Source organism: Taurulus bubalis (genome assembly GCF_910589615.1).
Source record: "Taurulus bubalis genome assembly, chromosome: 6".
Taxonomy (NCBI): domain Eukaryota; kingdom Metazoa; phylum Chordata; class Actinopteri; order Perciformes; family Cottidae; genus Taurulus; species Taurulus bubalis.
In genome coordinates, this window is record NC_136594.1 from 6,029,723 (window position 1) to 6,051,597 (window position 21,875).

A 21,875-nucleotide genomic window follows, 5' to 3' on the forward strand; every position below is an offset into this window, starting at 1 on the left:
CAGAAGATGTGTTGTGAGCAAGAATGAGTGCGAGAAAAACAACAGGGAGAATATGTGGCATGTACAGTGCAGGAGAATATGTTTTCTCAGGAGACATATGGCTGCACCAGCTGGACTTCTTATACCGTGGCTGTGATAAGTGGCTTTATTCTGCGCTCCCTTCCTTTTGTTTCTCAGTTATATTTGACGGCTCCCCTTGCTTCCTCTTCACCCCGTGTTTATTTATGCCTTTTGTCTTTGTCGCTGCTTAGAAACCTCCCCCATTGTCTTATCTGGAGTCCGTACCCACGGTCATTAGCGAAATGCAAAACACAGGAAGAATCTACACTTCTTTCAAATCCGATGGGCTTTGTTCCGTGTCAAAAAGGTTACAACAGTAATAAAGGAATAAATGCATTATTAGTCAATTTCAGACATTGTGAGGAGAGGAAACAACGGTTAACCCCGCGATGAGAAAGAAGGAGAACTTCAATCCAGAAGCGTTTCCGTTCGTTCGCCTTCACCGAGGCTCGCATGAGAGAGATTTGTTGATGCCGTAATGCAATTGTAAAACAGTTGCATTATTAAAAAGGTGGGGAGGGGATTTACCTTTCAGTTTTCTTCCTTTTTAGACTGAGCCTAACGAGGGCAAATGAAAGCAAACTCTCTCCCCCCCTGTTCAGGTTGGAGTCTTAACATTTTTAATTTGATGAGGTTATTGCAGATCCATTACTGAATTATTAAGTGTACAATGTGATGAAAGGAAAGGTTTTCTTATTTTGTCTCCTTATTTGCATCTTCACCTTCGTTAGAAGAGGCCAAAAGAGTCCTGAACAAAAACACAAATAGTCTCTTCTAACTGTGAGGAAAGGACAGAGACAAGGACAGGAAACTTGAGTTTAAAACTGTATCTTCAATTCAAGCAAATAATCATGAACAACATGATAAAAAAAAAACAGAATATGGCATGACTAAATCACAATGTAGAAAACTCAATTCAAAAGTTGCATATATCCCAATGAGGGAGAAAATCACCCACAGCTCTTGTATTCCCACTGGATCGGACTGGTTGGAGCCACAACAGACCCGTGTGAAACCTCTTAAGGTCTCGAGAGAGAGAGAGGACTCAAAAGAAAGAATAAAAGAGTCAAAGACTCCGTCGTGGTAAAGACCAGAATGCACCTGCTGCACATGAACCACATGAACGTTTACCCACACTGTGTGTTTATCTTGGTGGGGGAGTGTTCTTCAAGCTGCATGATCCAAAACACAAACATCAGAGGCTCGTGTGACATTTCCGTGACAATTCTGTCATGTTAAGAAAGAATATATGTCTCAATGTTGCGTTGATGAAATATTCAGCGTACAAATAGGGATGCCGAGTTGCTTTCTAAAGCCTTTTTGAATACGAGATGGAAGTATTCCATCAAAGAAGGTCCTCATCCTCCACAACACTGACTGCACTCACCATACGTCAGAGCTGTTGAAACACTCTGAATATTGTATGAGGGGGGAAAAAAAGGCAAGAAAGAGAGCGGGAAAACAGGAAATTACAAAACTAATCCCATCTTTAAATCTATCTACGCCCTGTGTCTGAGTCAAGTTACTTCAGATGGTGGTTTGTCGGCTGAAGAGGTCGAGGGTCACAGCGGAGAGGAACGCCGGCATGCTCTTCTGGTGATGCAGGTGAAGGGCCACCATCTCGCCCAGAGTTTTGGAGAACTCGGTCTCCATGAGCTGCATGCTTCCATTGGAGCCCTGAGCACACACACACACACAGTTATCAAAAGACAATACACAATATCAAACAATAAGACCTGGCTTTTTACATCCATCTCCAGAGAAAAACTTTCAAAGTGAAGCAAGAACACTTAAAGTTGTTATTGTCTAGAGGGGATTGTCAAGTGCATGTGTGTGTGTGTGTGTGTGTGTGTGTGTCTCATTCACAGCAGGGTGAAGGTGTCTAAATCTGTGTGGATTAATTAAAAGGAATGAGGAGCAGCTCGGGGCGATGGTGTGAAGGAGAAAGGGATGAGAGAGAGAAGGAGGGATAAAGTAATTAAAGCATCGCAGGGCTGGAGGAAGGCAGCGAGGAGCCGAGTCCCACGACATGCGGGGAAGATATTGAGACGTCTGAGGGACGTCCCGTGTCATGTGTGAGGAGAGACGAAGATGTCCGTTTGACGAGTATCACGAGGAGGCTCGTAAAATAGACGGCGGTGGGAAATACTCGGAAAAGAAATTAAAGAAGACACTTAAGTCCAGAGGACCAAAAAAATGAATGTAATACGGCATTATATCAAACCACATAGACACAGTAAAAGTTCAGTGTGATTTGGAGCTGAATAACTTAAAAAAATATGTCTATTAAAAATGAATCCCACTTGAGCTCAGCATTATTATTGGAAAATTGAAAAGACTTTAGCTATAGGACATTGGAAAGTAGTGTTGATGCAGGAAAAAAAGAAGGAGGAAAGAAAGAAAGAAAAACCTACTTGATAAACCAATTAGTGTGCTTCCTCACACACAACAGGCGGAGGTGAACTCAGCTGTTCACTTCTGTGTGAACAGCGACAAATCTCCGCGGGGTGAGGCAGAGGATAACTGAACTAATGACATTTGCCGGCTGACTGCACAATGCTAAACCGGGGCTAAACGCCGCTCCAGAGAAACGGGCCCAAAGACTTTGCTGTTTCAATGTTGCTTTGAAACCAAATGTACAACATATTATATGCACCAAGAGCAGCTTGTAGGCAACGCCGACCGCAAGCTGCGAAAATAAGTTTTAGGGTTCATTGATTTTTATGGCAGTGAAAGTTTAGTTTTGGTCTTCACTTCAAAAAGACTTCATCTGGTAGAATTTCCATTAAATGTGAGCTTAGTTGGTTCATTCTGCTTTCATGGAGTCTTCTCAGAGAATAATTTAACACTAAATCCACTTTGTTGAGTTAGAAAAGTACACCGTAAGTCCCTTTATCATACTATTAACCAAGCAGGGCGATAACTTATGATTATTGACATTATCTGGCAATTATTTTCTAGAATAACTGATCTATTGTTCGGCTAATGAAATGTCAAAAAGTAGTGTGAAAATAACATTCCTCAAAGTCTAAGCTGAGGTGTGGAAATGTCTTGTTTTGCAAAGATAGTAAATTTAGTATGATGGAAAAAAAAATTGAGAAAAAAAACAAGAAATCTCCATATTTTAGGAGCTGAAAACAGACATTTCTGCCATTGTTTTTCCTAAGAAATGATCTAAACTATTAATATATGAATGAATGAATGTATACTTTATTAATCCCCAAAGGGAAATTTGGTGTTGAGTAGCAGCAATTTGAAGACAGAAAATAAGATATGAAAACCGCAGGAATGAAAGATATATATATATATTAAAAGACAAAGCAAGGCAATACAACCTCTTCAGTATTTATTGGCCCCTTATGATTGTATACAGTCAAGAGGATGGAGAGAATAAATTAGGGCGGGGCAGAGGATGACATGCAACAAAGGACTGCAGCTGGATTTGTTGCGGTTATGTGCTAAGCACCTTAGACTACTGGGCCGCCATGACACACGACCACACTGGTATTTTAGAGATTTAAATGCGTCCTCCTGCAGTCTTTAATTGGTTCATTATCAAAAAGTTAGAAGAAAAGTTGCTTCTTCTGGGTTAGCTGTGTGAATAGAAGGCGAGGCGACACGCAGCTTCACTTAAACAATCTGACCTCCGCTACTTTGAGATGTGTGTAATAATGGTGCGATTCATCTTTCCACTCCTTTACCTGCTGCGATGCCAGATGACGTTTCACACTGTAAAAAAATGATCTCTCCCCTCCCTAAATCTACCGTAATAGCGTAACGACTTTAGCCGTGACTTTCTCAAAACATCTCCCGACGCATCTCAAGAACACGAGCACCACGGACGGCCTTTAACCCTCGAGAACGCAACACATCTGCCACAGAGAAGCGTCTCAGACCCGCTACGCCGCGGCCACAGAAAACCTCACGCTTCTGAGTTTTCAATGCATTCTAAATGCATCTTTCCCCACACGGGCCTGGACGCTGAAGAAGGCTGCTTCTAAAATCACGCCGGCTTTTGTCGCGTCTTCCTCTCGTCGCTCTGTGGCTTCATTTCCCCGAAAGTCCCTGGTGTTTTCTGTCTGAAAGCTATGCCATATCCTCAGGCTGCTGCTCCCATCAAGCGGCAGCCTGTGTGTGTGTGTGTGTGTGTGTGTGTGTCATTAGAAACGGCCGGGGCTCGAGGAACATGGCACAACATACATCAAAGAAAAACACTGCTACCAGTTAGTTACCATGGAGATCTCAATGTCTGTAACGCATGTGTGCAATAGTGTCATATATATAATGCATCCGTTCTTTGTATGCTCTTTCCCGCTCTACCTGCTGCACACAGATTATTTTACGTCGCCTTTAACATTAGTGATCTCATGCCAGGGAAGTTTCACGTTGTTTAAAATAACGACTCCTCCCTAAATCTAACCGTCTCTGACAGCAGTGCCTACACTCAGCTTGGTATCCACGGGGTAAAAGAAGAAGAAGACCACCGGACAACAAAGAGTTGAACCCATAAATGCAGAATTCCTCACGATAGCTCCTCTTTTTGTGTGTTTTACGGGTTAATGTGTCTTTATTATGTGCCATAATGTCTTTGTTTTTGGTAACAATCTTTCTTTATTAATATAAAGTCGGTTGTGCAGGTGCGCTCTACAATAACTAGAGGTATTAAAAGGGTGATGGGAAGCTGGATAGCGTGCTACGGTTTGTCATGAGGGCAAAAGACTGGTTGAGAAGTCTGGAATTGCTGAACCAAGGTTGCTTCACAAATATACGTGCATAACTCATTTACTGAACTACTCACATAAACTGGTGTGCGTGTCTTATAAAAGGTTCACATTGTTCATAACAATATGTTCCTGGCTGCCTAAATGACTGTCAGGCAGATTAGCCAAGTACAAGTACAGCAGAATGAACAAAGTACTTGCCACTGACGTTGTATTCTCAGATGGTAAACCATCTCGTGTCATTTCTGCTTTTTACCACCTGTAAGGCCAAAAACACACATGAGGGCTAAAAAGTGCATTCAGAGGTGAAAAAAAGAGGCTTTTTGATGGTTAAAAGAATAACTTAAACTAAAGGGCCACACATTTAGCAACACGCGTCTCTTTCCTCTTGGACGGAAACAATTTAATAAAAAGGTCAGGAGAGGTTGCTTTCTTAAAATCAGCTTTATTCAGATATTGACCTTATCAATGCACATCTGCATATTCACGCTTCCTTATTGGGCGTTTTCAACCATATCTGACCTTTATGAAAACAACAAGGTTCTGTTTATATCTGACAACAACAGTCAGCGGGAAAAAAAATGTACGGTGGAGTTAAGGTAATGCCAAAGTCTCTCCCTAATATAAATAAAAACAGGCCGAGATGGAAGGAAATGTGTATTTGTTTCCCCGGGATCGGCGCTAAGAATCAAATATGTACGATTTTGAACCTAAGAAGGACAGACCTCAACGATGGAGACGAGGAGTGCTACTCCGTTCTTCCCCCTGCTTTCATTTGCCCATCCAATTAAAGGAAATCGATACGTCCTGGCTTGAGATGCAGGGCGGGGCTTCATCGTGACCTCATCCAACCAAGGAGTTGCACGGTGCCTGAATGACAATCGCGCTCCTCTCCCAAAAGTAGACGAGAGTCGGCGTCGAGGTGCAAACGCACGGCCGAGGCCTCACGAGATAAGAGGCGACGCCACGCGTTTCCCTCACCTTGAAATGAGCCTTGTGGAAATTTATCCGTCATGTTTTTTTTGCACTGAGCAATGTCCATTAACATGCGATGGCTCATGGAGAAACGTGGACGCTTTTACCTTGAAGCTATCGACCAAATTAACACGGTACCGAGCAGCATTCAATCTTTTTAGTGCCCAGATGTAGAAAAACAGACCAACCACCAATCATGATGTCTTACAGAAAATGTAGTAATGTAGTGTGCCAGTCTTGTTTTTTTAAGATCTCTGCGACAAGTGAATGCATTTACAGCGGCATAAAAATAATAACATGCAAAATGGATGCTGCTCTGACAAGAAGGCCAGTAAAGCCGTCTGTTCTCATCTTAAGATCAACGGATTAGCAGGCGGTTCTTACCCGTATCCGTCACACTCACCTGTTTTTACACTAATTTCTTTCACACACACACATATATATAAATATACGCCTTGTAGCATCCAGTTTGAAAAGTGCCACACGAAAGCAAAAAAACCCACCAGAATGATGCCAGATAAATAACCGGCAGACTTCTACACACAGACGACTTTCTTTTCCACCAATCTATTTGTCAATCACCACCCACTCCCTCTCCCTCTCTCGCCCTCGTCCCCGTCTGCCACACTCGGCTCGCCAAAAAAAAAAAGAAGCACTGGGTTACCAGGGGCAACAACAGCCATGCGAGACATGGCCCTCTTTCCAATTTGTCTGGTGAAAGTGCCGTTTTCATTTTTTTAAACACTTACAATATATATATATATTTATTTCATTTAGACATGAGATGAAGCCGCATAGTGACGGTAACCGTTGTAATTTACTCTCACAGACGATAATAAACCATTGCTTCTTTCACCAATTTAAATATTCACCAATAATTGCATTATTCTTATGAATGTAAATGTACCAATCCTGATTAAATGAAACCGTATTAATCACGTCGGTATAACAGACTGCACAGACTTTTATGAGACTAATTTGGATGATTGCGCCGCATAAAAAAAAAAAAACAACTGGCATCAGCCACAGACAAATAAGAAAGCCACACAACCCGGAGAAGCCGCCCGCATTCTCATTTCCATATTTGATGAGCCGCTTCTGTTATCGGTGGCAATCTGAGAGGGTAACGATTAATCACCGCTCTCCCACACTTCACTTTTGAACTCTCCCAGGCTCTTTTAAGACAGCTCCCCCCCGTCCCCCGTCCCTGCAGACATGACATGCTACTTTGCACTGATCTTTGCAACTTCATTTTGAAAATAGAGGCCTCAGATGTGACAGACGGGCCTCTGGTGAGGTTGCGACATGCAGGTCACAGATGAGTTGACCTCCGTCTTCCCTCTCCGACGCTAATGAGGGGACTTTTTTTTTTTCTTTCTCGTCTCCGTCTCGTTCCCTCCTCCCTTCTCGGATGCATTGATTTCTCGCCAGTTCATCTCAAAAGCGGCGGCGGAGATGAATAGAAAAATCAAAAGCGCCCAATCCGAATCTCATTTACACCTTTTGCCTCTTTTCAGATCCCACCTTCACCCACATATTCAGTTTTCAACGGATGCATAAAAACACTGTCCCAGCGTCAACAACAAACAATTCCACTGCATGTCAGGGCTGCTGATTTGTAGGGCTGAAAAGAAAAAAAAAAAAAAAAAAACAGAAGGCAAATTAATTGAATAATCAGAAATATGCAGATGAATAGCTTTCAATTTAAATGCAGATTTTGGCATTTTTCTGCAGTCAGGAGGAGGATGAGAGATGAGAGGCTGACAGAAAGAGAGAGAGTAGAGCTACTGCCAAAAATAATGTAATGTATTCTATCCATATTTATATTCTAATCAGCTTTGTGTTTACTGTCTTTAAAGCAGTATTCATGTGTCTGGGCAGTAATTAGCAAATGACTATGTACTGCTAACGGGGAACTATTTCCTTACTGAACGACTGATCAACCTGATCCTCACCCGCATAAATACATTAAACATGGGATTAGATACAGTTGTCAACTCGAAACTTAAGACGCACCTAAATGTTCAAAGAACTCCTTTGTTTACTTTGAAAAGAAATGTGCCTCAACTTTTCCGAGCATTCTCATTCACTTCTTTCCACACATGTATGGGAGCCCCCTGCCCTCTGTCACAATCAGTTTTCATTTAGCCTTTATTTGCACTTTATTTGACAATATCTTCATAAGCCGCTTGCCCTTTGGGAAGGTAGCTAATGTTTTAGTGCCGGATAGCCAAACTGATGTCCGAAAAGGAAAAAGGTGGCCTAATAATAAATAAAATCAACAGAGAATTGCACAATTTGGCAATAAAATGTTATCCTTTTACTTTGTTATTCTTCATCTAATAACAAAGTTGAGACCAGGAAGCGGAGGTGCAGTCTTACACACTTCTCTGCGCTTCCATTAGAGGAGCTAACCACCCAAAACAAACCCACGGAGACTGCGTCGGCCCCGCGGACACTCAAATTAATTACATCAAAAGTAAACACCAGCAGAGCTAAACAAAATAATCGAATGAAAAGTTAACACCGCCCACCGTAACACCGTAACCGTGCAACGAAATAGGATGATTAAATGTGCACTCTTAAATATCAGAACTCTGTCATATAAAGCTGTGTTAGAAAATGATTTCATATCAGACAATCATATTGATTTATGATGTCTCACTGAAACCTGGCTGTGTCATGAAGAACATGTCAGCCTAAATGAATCAACTCCTTCAGCGCCGGCCGAAGGAGGTGGAGTAGCGGCCATCTTTGACTCGAGCCTATGAATAAACCCTGAATTAAATCATAACTCATTTGAAAGCCTTGTTCTTAATATGTCCCTCCCAACCTGGAAACATGACAGACAATTCTATGTTATTTTTCCCCTCGTCCGATCGGACAACTGCATGAGACGTTCCACTTGCTCGAACACAGTCACAATATCCATCAATTCAACCTCTTTTGCAGTAAAAAAAAAAATTGTATTAAAGAACCCATTTCGCATGTAGAGATTATGCAACACATTTGCAGTGCTTTGTTCTACCTCCGGCGGGGGTTTATCAAGATTGTGGGTGCCTTCACATTAGCCGTTAAGCCTTAAACCGCAATTTCATCATATGTTTTCCTTTCAAATGTTTGGTTTTTAATTATTTCTTTGCCACGGAGGAGAAAACTCCACATATGCATTACGGCTCTGCCCTGAACGTCACCTTTGATGTGTGATTGACGGGTTATTAGTCAGCTAGTTATGAGTAGAGCGATTGACCTCAGAAGAATTAAACAAAAAGGCTGGACTATTACAGAATAAACCCGTCCACTGGGCTGGAGTCCTCACCATTAATATTCCAGGCAACATACCAAACATATTTTCTTTTCTTTTTTTTTATGCAGAGGGGATTTACAGCCAGAACTCTGAAGAAAACATGATGTGCTGCATTGCATACAGGACTAACTGTGCTGCTAAACAGGGTTTAGTTGCTGGAGACGCTCTGCAACAAGTGAGTTTTTCTAAATTAACTGAATGTGCAGTCATACCGTCTCCGTCTCCATAAATACCGTTGCAGAATGCAGGTTGGGTCACACACAATGAAGTACTGCCAAGGCCCGTTTAGGCTATTTATTCATTGATTTGTGCACTACAACAGCACATAACCAACATTTTGTTAAAGCTATCTTTTTTTTTATTATTGACTGCGTGAAATGAACGCCCTGGCCATCCTTATTTTTTAGAGATAATAGGTAAATAACCCTGAGAAGGCCTGTGCCCAAACACCTTTTGCATTGATAAATATCTCTGAAGAGAACAGCGTGCATTGTCTTTTTCTTTCAGATATTCGGTGAGAACAATCTGAACAATTGAATGTCTTTTATTACAAATAAGGTCTAAGTGCTATAAATCATGTGAGAAGCTTCAGACACAGGGGGACTACAGCTATATTAGGACGGACGGTGTGAGAAAAAAAGTATGATTTTTAAACTCAAAATACAAACATGAGTATAAACATCATCGTGGATTTGTTCCAGTACATCACGCCGAGATCAAGTTAATAAATCAAATGACACTTAAGTAGTCTTCTCGAAAGTGACATTTCTTTGGGGCGATAAAATTAGGTGGCAAATTACAAGCAGACACAAATACTCGTGTGTGTGTGTGTGTGTGTGTGTGTGCAGACGATATTCAAAGCATGAAGCTTTGCAGCAACCTTGATACAGATCTGCACCCTTCGCTTCCCTCTTATCTTTAATTTACTGAGGAGAAAGTGAAGAGCAATTGCCACTCCAGCAATTTAGCTTAAAAAAAAAAAAAAGAGAATTGTTGCAGCTGCGTAAATATTGCCTTATTTTTCCATCCCACCATGCTTTCTGCTTCACTGTAACCCCGGTGCCAAAACATTACCCCACAGTGTAGTCGACCGCAACATTTAAGTCGGCGATTCGGGGTTGTGTCACGCGAGCAGCGGCTCGTAATTGTACTTCTTTTTCCCGCCTTTGCGAACCCTCCGATGTTGACGCATAGCGTAGCCTTCAGTCATCAGCCTTCACGCGGCTCCCTCTGGAGCCACTAAAGGCTTTTGTACAACCCCTTGCACACACGCAGTCCATCTTCTATAAACAAACTTTGATGTGCCCCCTTTAGAAGATTTTCGTCAATAGCGTCCAATCACAGCAAGTCGATTCTGAAACATGACATTTCTTTCTTCTTCTTCTAAATTCACATGTAAGTGTCGATAAAACAAAATGTGACTGACTGGTGGACGTGGAGATGCGAAGACAACATCGATGGGAGAGTCTGCTGCTCCACTCGAGGGAAAAAAACACTCACAACCTCAGTTGGACTTCAGTGTGGTTCTGGCGTATCACGTTACCATGGAGACAGCAGACATATGTTCCGATCGACCAGAGGGAGCCAGTGACGCCGACACACACACACACGCGCGCTAAGACACACACACACACACCCTGGGGGCAAGCAGGACAGGAAACTGTCAGGAGAAATCAGAGTCAACATTCTCTGCTTTCTCTGGGAAACTAACTCAGAGATTTCTCTCCGAAGGTTTCAGCACTAAAGTCACGGGAAAAACGAGCGGCTAATTTATTCACTCTTGTATTCCCATCAGCCTTTGTGTTTACTGTTTATTAGTGCTTTGCTCATGTTTATCTTCATAGCTATCAGCGATATATCAGGGAGTGTTTTGTTTCAGTCAGTGAGCAAAGTGAGCTTCAAGCCTTCTCCCTCCCTCCCAAAATATTTAATAACACCCACTCGTCCATCTTTTTTTTAGTTTCGCATTCATTTGTATTGCTCTCAACTCTGTGTTACACACATGAGGAGATCATGCATGTGCACAAACCTAGTCATTTTAGATTGAAAAAAGCGAGAAAAAAAAACTAATGACAGTCATGATTACCGTTATTTCAATAATAAAGAAGAATCCACTTTTCACAGGGAAAGATTTAAGATAAACATTCATCCCCAAACACCGGCTCAGCATGTTAACAGAGCGTTCTTTTATAACTGCACTGGTCTTTATTCTGCACGATTATGTCCAACACGATAATTACAATGATATATTGATGGTTCTCTAACTGTCCTTTTTTTTTTTAAATCAGCTGTAACGATTTTTTTTTCATACACCCTACTGGCTGCAGTCAATAGCGTTGTTGTGGTGCAGTAAGTGCCATTCAGTTTAAAATGAGCTCACTCATTTCCCTTTACTCTCTATTCAATAAAACATAAAAAAAAAATAAACGTGGCCGAAGACGAAAACACCTTTATCGGCTGTAATCATGTTGCGTAGCCGCCGCCGCCGCAGCAGCACCTGCTGCAAATAGCACCAACGCTCTAGTGACATTAAATCTGATTGGTCTGAAAACGAGAGAGGCAGAGCGACCAGGCTTATCCCCCGGGTGACGGACCTTTTTGGCCCAGCTGGGCTGCCACGGCTCGAGTCTCATTGGCCCCCCGTTGCTAGCAGTTTGTAGCCGTGCTTCAAAAGTTATTTTTTAAAACTAAAAAAGCTACGACGGACAAACGACTCGGCCATCCTGACACGCAAACGTTAATCATCCCCCAGCGGCTGATAAACCAGAGACAGGTCATTAAGACCAGACAGCGTTCATAAACTGTACTTTATTAACTGTCCCCACTCTCGCACACAGTCGCAAATTTAGTTGCTTTTTCTGATTTTTAATAAACGTTCTGCTCCATCTGCGCGGCGCCCTACCCTCCGCCAATCCTCCGCCAATCCTCCGTGCATCCTCCTCCTCCTCATCCTCCTCCCCTCCATCCCTCCGAGGTCGACAGTTAATTGGGAGTGTGCGTTAACGAGCCGGCCCTGAGATTCCATCTTCTCCTTTCATTAGGGAGGGAAAGCCGGTGAGGAGAGAGTGTCAAGGAAGTGGAGGAGGAGCGCGGCAGAGCAGAGGGGAGGAAGGGAAAGGAACACAAAAAAAGAAGAAGAAAAAGACAGAAGAGTCAATCGGTCGATGGGGGAACACGGAGAAGTTTTCGGTCAGTGCTGTGGAGCGCGTGTGCGTTTGTTTGTTTGTTAATGAGCTAATCAATAGCAGAGGTGTGTACGCCGGGAGCGGGTCTGCTGCTGGAGATTACGTACAGAGACACACAACCTGGAGGACTAGTTTGTCTGCAATGTACCTCTGTTGTTGTTTTTATTTTTGGCTCAACTGGAGTTTCTCAATTTCAACTCTCAATCTAAAAAAAAAACGCACGGCTTCATTTTGTCTCGTCAGCATTACAGGATGAACATTTTGTACATTTTTCCAATAACTTAAGAGGACATTAAAAAGATTGCAAAAAAAAAAAGAAGCTAACTAATCACTGTGCGCGCACAAATTAAACCGCCAACAAAGTCTTCATCCGACTTTTATGGACTTTGTGTTTATCTGAACCTTGAAATGGATAAATGTGAATGTTGTACGACGCGAGGAAAGCCGTCCCTCTGCTTCAAACTTCTGGAGATTTTTTTTTTTGTAAATACACTCGGTGGCTCCCACAGCGAAGATGTTTGTCTCGCTGATTAGCAGAACCTCATAAATACCTAATCACGGATGCTAATCAGCCCTCTCACCTAGGGTTGAGCTAAAAATATAAATCACACACACGCTCACGTTAGCCTAATACACACATGCAGTTTCCGCACACTGGCCCTCGTCTAAATAATTCCGTCATCACAGGCGTTTTAACATAACATTGCATCCATCCATTGTTAATTAACAAACAGCATTTATCCACATAACCTCGCTATGACCGAGGAGCTTTTGCTCTTGTTTTGCAATTTATAAAACGACAAACTTTTGATGTCAGACGCACACATTCTGACTTCCGACTTTATTCTGTAAATTTGATCAAAAACAGCACGAAGGTGCCGACGTCGTTCGACTCCTTTTGCCTTTGAAGTCTACAAACGTCAGTGAGATTCAAGACATGTTATGGTAAATACTGTGGGGTTGCACATCTTGATTAACCAGGAAAGTTAATGCACTGATGAAATGAGGAAAGGAACTTTGAACATGACGAACAGTCTGTGCGTTGTTTACCATGTCGTTGTGTTTAAATGCAATATATTAACAAGCGATCACTTTGCATGGCAGCCTGCTGCAGTATGTTCGCACTAATCTGAAAGGTGCTTTGGGTCGATGAGTCGACAGACACTTTATGCTAATCCCACGCAGTCTGAGGCAAAAAAAAATGCAGTATATGTCAAAACTAAACTTTTGGGGAATTGCATAGATTATATATATATATATATATATATATATATATAACTGTAAAGCTGAGACTCCACTGGATCTCACTAGCTCAATTGTATTTATGTGTGACGACGTTAGTCCCCGCAGCGAATCTCCCATTGCTATCTCCAACTAAAGATCCCTTGTCCTTTAAAAATGACAAAATAAATGGTCTATGTGGCTCTTTGGGGGTTGAATTACAACCTCTGAGAGACAAAGAATGACAAAGAGCGAACAAACAAAACATTCCTCGCAGTCATAATTACCGCCGTCGTCTCTGCCGTTTAAACTCACACAGGACTGAGTGAGTGAAAGACACAGAAAAGCATCTCATTTAACTTGAAACATTTCAATTACCGAATGATGGCGACGTTTAAGGGCTGAACGTGAAGAAAGGGTGAAGAAATCATTTGAATTAAGAGTGCGACACAATAAGTGAACGCATGAGAAACGAGGGAGAGGGGGAATGTGACAGTTGCGGGTTAAACAGATTACACCATAGGAGGGGGGGATTTGGGTGCCTCTGCTAGAGGGGGATATTAGCAGGATTATCTGGCAACCCTGTTGCTGAGGTGAATAACATTAGAATCCTATTTGTAAAGACTTGCTTCCTGTCCAAAATCCCCCATTTGCTCTCCACTCACACGTTTCTCATACCACAATTAGTCCATCTATATTCTCATAACCCAGAACACACTCACACATGTGTAAAGAGCACATTATGTGTGTTGTTATTCTTGTGCGTGTGTGTGTTCCTGTAAATGTGTGTGAGTGTTGTATGCCATTAGTAGGACAGGCCTCTCTGCTCCCATAGGCCAGCAGACAAGTGTGTCATACACAGTAGAGAACACCCTGAATACTAATACAGGAAGTGTAAGCATCGGTTTCGTGTGTGTGTGTGTGGCTTTGCACATCTGTATGCATGTGCAGAGAGAGAGAGTGAGAGAGAGAGGGGGGTGGGGCGGGGTGTGAAGTGGGGTGTGACGGAGAGGGGTCGAGATTGGAGTAGTGTGTGTGCATTTAAGTGTGACAGTGTGCACTATGAGGGTATTACGACTGTGCGTGTCTGTGTGTGTGTGTGTGTGTGTGTGTGTTCTATGGACGCAGTCTGAGGTTAATAAATATTGACAGTGAGTTATCTCTTCTGGCAGGGTCGCAGGTGGGTTCGACGGAACAGATTGGACACACCGGCGAGAAGAGAGAAGAAAAAAAATTCTGCACATACACACACACACACACACACACACGGCTAGTTGAAATGCCCCTCCGTTTCTTCTGTTATTCTCTACGTCAGTCGCGTTCAAGCGACTCCTTGAGCAAGGCAGTCGCAATCGCAGTCGCCCAGCACTTTACCGCGATAATCGCCCTGCCGAGATAATAGCGCCGCCGGTGTGGATGCTCCGCCAGAGGCCTCCTATCATATCGCAACACGGCAACAACACGGTGATTAGCTTCTGCTACACGCTCAGATCAGAGAGCAACAGAGAGACGCCGAGATAAACAACAAGAGGGAGATAAAGACGGGGGAAGAAGAAGAAAAAAGTGTTGCGGGACAGGATGGAGAGGAGGAGACAAAGAAGGGGAGTGCAAAGGGAGCACAGTAGGATGTGTTCACTGTGGAGCTAATTCCCCCCAAAAAATGTATGTGTTCAACAACTTGATGAGTGTACGGAGAGTGGTGATCGATTAATGCAGCCCAACCCTGTGACATTGCCCAGTCATCACTCTCTCGCGCTCTCACACACACACCATAATTCCTCCACTCATGAGGTGTGTGTGCACACACACACACACACACACACACACACACACACACACACGTACGCGAGTCCCTGTCGACGTACTGTTCCTCTGCCTGCATGGCTGAGTCGGGTACAAAGCTACAACGTGGCGTAATGATGCATGAATGTGGATGTGGGGGATTCAGTAAAGGTAGGGGGAGAAAAAAAAAAACTGAAAACGGGAGAACTAAACAAACACCTTGCAAGGTCAAATTTGCACTTCCTGAAGCGTTCCTGAAAAGATCCCACCGAGACAGATATCTGCACTCGCACAGATGCTACAGCCTGGAGGAGTTTCGACAGCGTTTCCCTTTAAAGTTCACACTTCTGTGTTAATGATCGTTCGCTTTCAGAAGTACGCGCCGCCGGTAGGCTCGTAGCCACATGCAACCATATCTGATCTCAGCATGCGTGGAGGTATATAGATGTACGCAAAGCTGGAGATGCTTTGATGCCATTATATGAAACGGTATCATATTACTTCCATAAACTAAATCCAGTTTCCGGGACACATACATGCATCCCTTTTATCCCTTACTACAGTCCTTCATATTTGTTGAAACTCTCTTTACTTACAGTCAGCAATACATCAATAAAAGAAATGCATCTGCCCGCGTGACATTATTGGATGGCTTACCTACCGACCTACCCGCTTGCCAGTGCATCCACAAGGCCAGGCAGATACTCCCAATACTTGCATACTAGAGTGACACCGAATACTACGCCTACTAATATAAAGTGCTGCGAACCATAGTTTGCTGTAGACGTTCATCCTAACGAGTTCTTACATGTGAATGAGACATGAGGTACTTGGATACGGTTGATAGAACGCTCTCATGAAATCAGGATGTGTTTTAGGCCTTTAAATCCGTTTTCCAAAGTGGCCTTCACCAACGTTTATGTCGTCAAAAAACAAAAAAGGGATGCGTGTGTGTGTGAACATGGCCCAGCCCTATAAGCGTGAAGTACGCGTACCTTTTTGAAGAGCAAGGAGTCGTCCATGTGCTCGGCATAGACCGAGGTGAGCCTGTACTGGTTCTCGGTGGTGATATCCAGCTGGTAGCCGGTCAGGACGTAGCAGACCGTGCGGAACTCCTGGATTTTCCTCTGAAACACCTCCTTCAGCCGCTGGTTCCTGAGCTCTGAGCTCTCCATCTGCTTTCGTAAATCTGAGACACACACAAACGTTTGGGAGAATACAGTCAGACGTTCTCACAGTGTATTTTGTTATAACATCACTCCTTATGTACATGATTAACATCCCCCCCTCTCAGATTCTGCAACACTTCTTCTCCACGGAGGTACACGCTCGACTCTCCTTGCTAATGCAGCATAGATGGACGGCTCCATATCAAATACACACTCCCCGAGGCGCTCCATCTGCTCACTTCGGGTCCAACTCAACACGATAACACGCGGAGTGCAGCGGCAACTAAAGCAGTCATCTGCGTCTCCGAACCCGGGAGCAGAGAGATCCGTGGAGAGAGGAGAAGCAGGACGACGGGCTGGACTGCAATTTGTCAAAAAAAAATCTACTTGCGATAACGACTTGAGTTGGAAAACTTGATTTGAGACGGAAGAGAAATAACTCGTGATGGAGGGAAGTATTCAAAATGTTATTAAAAGTGACACACAGGAGTGGGATTGTGTATGTAATGTAACATTAGAGAGGAGAATCAGCCACAAATAGGCAAACGCTTTGTCCACTGACCACGGCGTCAGACAGCTGGGACCAACTTTTATCCACACATTACAGTCTCCAAAGCTACTGGCAGACTCATCAACAGTTATCATTTGATTGCCATTTTCTATTATTCCAGCCAGAAAACGTATCTCAGTTTGGAGGCTGTCATGTCACGCATTGCTCTCCTCTTTTCAAAGATCACACACACGATGAAAAGTAGACAAAGTGCTCGAAATAAATGGCGGTGAGCAATTTCCTCAATCTTGTTTCTGCTCTTTACAAAACACGCAAAATGCTGATGTGTGTTGGCTTTTTGCTCATTTCCTGCCAAAGTGGTACAAAAGTAAAAGTTTTAAAGCAAGAGCGTGGAATAAAAACAGGCGGGAGCACCAGGAGAAAAAAGGGTGGAAAAACAGGCAGATAAAAGACTTATTTATTTAAAAAAAAAAAGAGCCACTAATTCTCTTGTGCCATGACAAACACATGCGTCTCATATTCCTGCCGGAGCCCAGGCTTCTTCTCCTCCGGCCTCGAACCGATACGCATTTCTACTCATCGTTCTTCTTCTCCTACATCTCAGCTTATTACATTTTAATTAGTCATCATCAAACACGTAAAATGGCCACAAAATATAAACTTAAAAGAGGCTACGTGTCGGTCCGTGTGCCCGGCTGTCTCCCGGGCGACTGGGCTCCTCTCGAGTGTCAGTCAGCGCCGATGAATACTGTTTCAAGACTTCAGCATCTTGACAAAACTGTCACGGTGGGACAGCTATCAAACTGCCCCGAATATGGCTGCAAATTATCAAGTGACGGCAGGAAGTAGACGCTGTTTAAATTGACTGCAACATGCAGACGAATGGACACGAACACTGGGAAATGAACACGTTATTGAACACACACATACATGTCCCAATTCTAAGCTTTCGGGGTGAGAAGTTGCCAAGTTCTGAGAAAAAGTGATTTCTGACTTTTGCCCTTAATTGGTCTCTACGGGTCGGGGGCTGTCTCCTAAAAACCTGTCAAGCGATTCGGCGGGAGGCTCCTAATTATATATATTTTTTTATTTTTTTGGCAACTCATTTTCCAGCCTGAACTACGTTCAAAGTCTGCATTTGTATCTCTAACCCTAACCCTCTGTGACTTCTGACGACTAGTCAAGTTCAAAAGGGAGACGACTCCACAGTAAAATAATTCATGAAAACTTGAATGAATAGGGAAAGCGTGGTCTCATTTGATCAAATAAAAATCCCTGAGCTTGAAGCAGAGAGGAGTTATAGCGGTAAAGGTAGTGGGAGTTATGGCCTGGACAATGCAAGGGTCCCTAACCTGGAACCCACTCTTAATTTTAGATTAGATTTTTATTTCATCTCAGCAGTTCATTCTGTAAAGGAATTTTATAATATTGATTATTATTTCAGATACAAACAGGATAAAGGCAAAGTGAAGACCTGAACACAAGCTACAGTCACAGATCTTTCTCTCTCTAAACGCTCAACAGCCTGAAAAAACATAAAGACAGATAATTGTACGTAAACTTATCTGAGATACAATATTCACAAGAAATAATCTGCTCAAAATGCAGCCAATCGCACGTTTTTTTTTTAACTCCCTGCAGTGATTGGGTTCACCATTTGGGTTAATTATGCAGTTTATCAGTTGTTCTGTACCGTTAATGTTATGCATTGAATTAAATATGAAATGCACATTAAATATATGACTTGGTCAGCGGCCGTCAGTTTACTCACTGATGGGAAAGAAGTTCCTAAAGGCAAAACGTTGGGAACCACTTAAGTTCCAGTCTACAGAACAGACCACTATCAAAATGTGTTACTGAAGCAAAATCTATGTAAAAGCCCTCCAGCAGAAGACGGGAGACGTGTGCGCTCAAAAGCAACATGTTCAATCATATTTTCACTTTCACTGCAAAGTAACCCTCAGGATGCAGCAAAAAAAAAAGGAAAAAAGAAAAAGAAACCTTCATTCACAAAACGCAGTCATGCGTAAAGCTACGAATACTACTTAACAACAACAGCTTCCTTCATTCACTGGTTTAATTCAATTTAAAAAAAGAGGGTATTCAAGTGCAAAAATGGGCCAAATTGAAGAATAAATCATGTTGCTTTAATCCTCTGCTTCATTTTACATGTTTTTTTTAAATTATAATTGTTTAAAATCTCATTAAAAATGGAATGGTAGTGCATATTTAGCTCTAAGGTCACTGACGGCACTTTACTTTGCATTCATTTTTTTTCACACCACAGCAATTTACAAAAATGTAAGAGATACATTTTATGGAGAATACACGGAAAATATCAAATCAATTACTAATTTCTAGTTACATCAAATAAGATCCAACTGATAAAAACATTTGTATTGTATTACCCCTTTTACATCTCTAATTACGACCGTCCGCCTGGTCCTTTTTGTCTTTTTTTAAATCAACAAATGTGTTAGAAAATATCCTTTTGGCTAAACTATTTTTGCTCCATTTCTTTTTAGGAGAAATGAAACTTTCAAAAGCTGGCAAGTATGTGTCATTATTATATGTTATAAAGGCTTAAAACAGTGTGGAAAAACATACGATTTTTCATTAGGTTTCTCTTCATAAACAATTGTAAATGAAAATGAAGAAAACTTTTGAGATTACAGAAATGAAATTGAACCTACTTGACATCTTCTCAAACAGTGTTTGCCTAGAGCTTCCAGTGTCCATGTTACAGGCTGTTACACGTGTCCATGTTACAGGCTGTTACACGTGTCCATGTTACAGGCTGTTATACGTGTCCATGTTACAGGCTGTTATACGTGTCCATGTTACAGGCTGTTACACGTGTCCATGTTACAGGCTGTTATACGTGTCCATGTTACAGGCTGTTATACGTGTCCATGTTACAGGCTGTTACACGTGTCCATGTTACAGGCTGTTATACGTGTCCATGTTACAGGCTGTTATACGTGTCCATGTTACAGGCTGTTATACGTGTCCATGTTACAGGCTGTTATACGTGTCCATGTTACAGGCTGTTACGTGTCCATGCTACAGGCTGTTATACGTGTCCATGCTACAGGCTGTTATACGTGTCCATGTTACAGGCTGTTATACGTGTCCATGTTACAGGCTGTTATACGTGTCCATGTTACAGGCTGTTATACGTGTCCATGTTACAGGCTGTTATACGTGTCCATGTTACAGGCTGTTACGTGTCCATGCTACAGGCTGTTATACGTGTCCATGCTACAGGCTGTTATACGTGTCCATGTTACAGGCTGTTATACGTGTCCATGTTACAGGCTGTTATACGTGTCCATGTTACAGGCTGTTATACGTGTCCATGTTACAGGCTGTTATACGTGTCCATGTTACAGGCGGTTATACGTGTCCATGTTACAGGCGGTTATACGTGTCCATGTTACAGGCTGTTATACGTGTCCATGTTACAGGCTGTTATACGTGTCCATGTTACAGGCTGTTACGTGTCCATGCTACAGGCTGTTATACGTGTCCATGCTACAGGCTGTTATACGTGTCCATGTTACAGGCTGTTATACGTGTCCATGTTACAGGCTGTTATACGTGTCCATGTTACAGGCTGTTATACGTGTCCATGTTACAGGCTGTTATACGTGTCCATGTTACAGGCTGTTACGTGTCCATGCTACAGGCTGTTATACGTGTCCATGCTACAGGCTGTTATACGTGTCCATGTTACAGGCTGTTATACGTGTCCATGTTACAGGCTGTTATACGTGTCCATGTTACAGGCTGTTATACGTGTCCATGTTACAGGCTGTTATACGTGTCCATGTTACAGGCGGTTATACGTGTCCATGTTACAGGCGGTTATACGTGTCCATGTTACAGGCTGTTATACGTGTCCATGTTACAGGCTGTTATACGTGTCCATGTTACAGGCTGTTACACGTGTCCATGTTACAGGCTGTTATACGTGTCCATGTTACAGGCTGTTACACGTGTCCATGTTACAGGCTGTTATACGTGTCCATGTTACAGGCTGTTATACGTGTCCATGTTACAGGCTGTTACACGTGTCCATGTTACAGGCGGTTATACGTGTCCATGTTACAGGCTGTTACGTGTCCATGTTACAGGCTGTTACACGTGTCCATGTTACAGGCTGTTATACGTGTCCATGTTACAGGCTGTTACGTGTCCATGTTACAGGCTGTTACACGTGTCCATGTTACAGGCTGTTACACGTGTCCATGTTACAGGCTGTTACGTGTCCATGTTACAGGCTGTTACACGTGTCCATGTTACAGGCGGTTATACGTGTCCATGTCCAGGTGTTTTAGAGATGCGTTTAGCTCCCTGAAGCAGTTCCTGCTCAGCTGAAGACAGAGCCCAGCCTTGCACTCCTCACACATCCAGGCAGTGCTTTCTTTTATGGCAGCTAGTGCACTGCTTCCTCCCCAGGCTGCCTTCTGTCTGTTCTTTTCCCAGTGTCCTTCTTGTTTGTGGGGACATGAAAGTGGCCTTCAGTGGGGGGTTTAGGTGGGCAAGCCAGCGGCAGAACACTCAGCAACAGTACTAATAATATTATTTACAACCCCAACATATTATTTGCAAGTGCCTCTCAAAGGCAACTCTCCCCTGCTGCTCTGCTCACTTCCTCCCCCACAGGCAAGCTCTCCACTTTTACAGTACCATTACTGTAATGTCGCGTTCAGAATCCGTTGTAATTACGTCAATAGCGTGAATTTCCGAAGAGTTGCGCTAACTTGAGGTTTGCGTGTCCCTTTCTGTAGCCGGCGACAGAAAGAGAAGAGATAATAACTTTCAAAAGGTCCATTTAAGATCTGTAATTTCTTAATTGCACAAGTGACTTTCTTGGTGAGATTCTACAGGGTTGTTTATAACTAATGTTTCATCACATGGAGTATAGGAAGTAATACAATT

General features: G+C 42.8%; 1 protein-coding gene across 1 annotated transcript in view; it reads right to left on the reverse strand.

The window, feature by feature from the left end:
- Window positions 1-1,587: 1,587 nt before the first annotated feature.
- The window catches only part of mad1l1 (mitotic arrest deficient 1 like 1), a gene marked incomplete at both ends in the record, with an annotated part of 50,819 nt that continues 30,531 nt past the window's right edge, over window positions 1,588-21,875 (reverse strand). Inside the window, 2 exons of the mRNA XM_079219384.1 lie at window positions 1,588-1,737; window positions 16,247-16,440. Of these exons, the coding sequence (XP_079075510.1) occupies window positions 1,588-1,737; window positions 16,247-16,440 (344 nt within the window). The remainder of the gene's footprint in view (window positions 1,738-16,246; window positions 16,441-21,875) is intronic.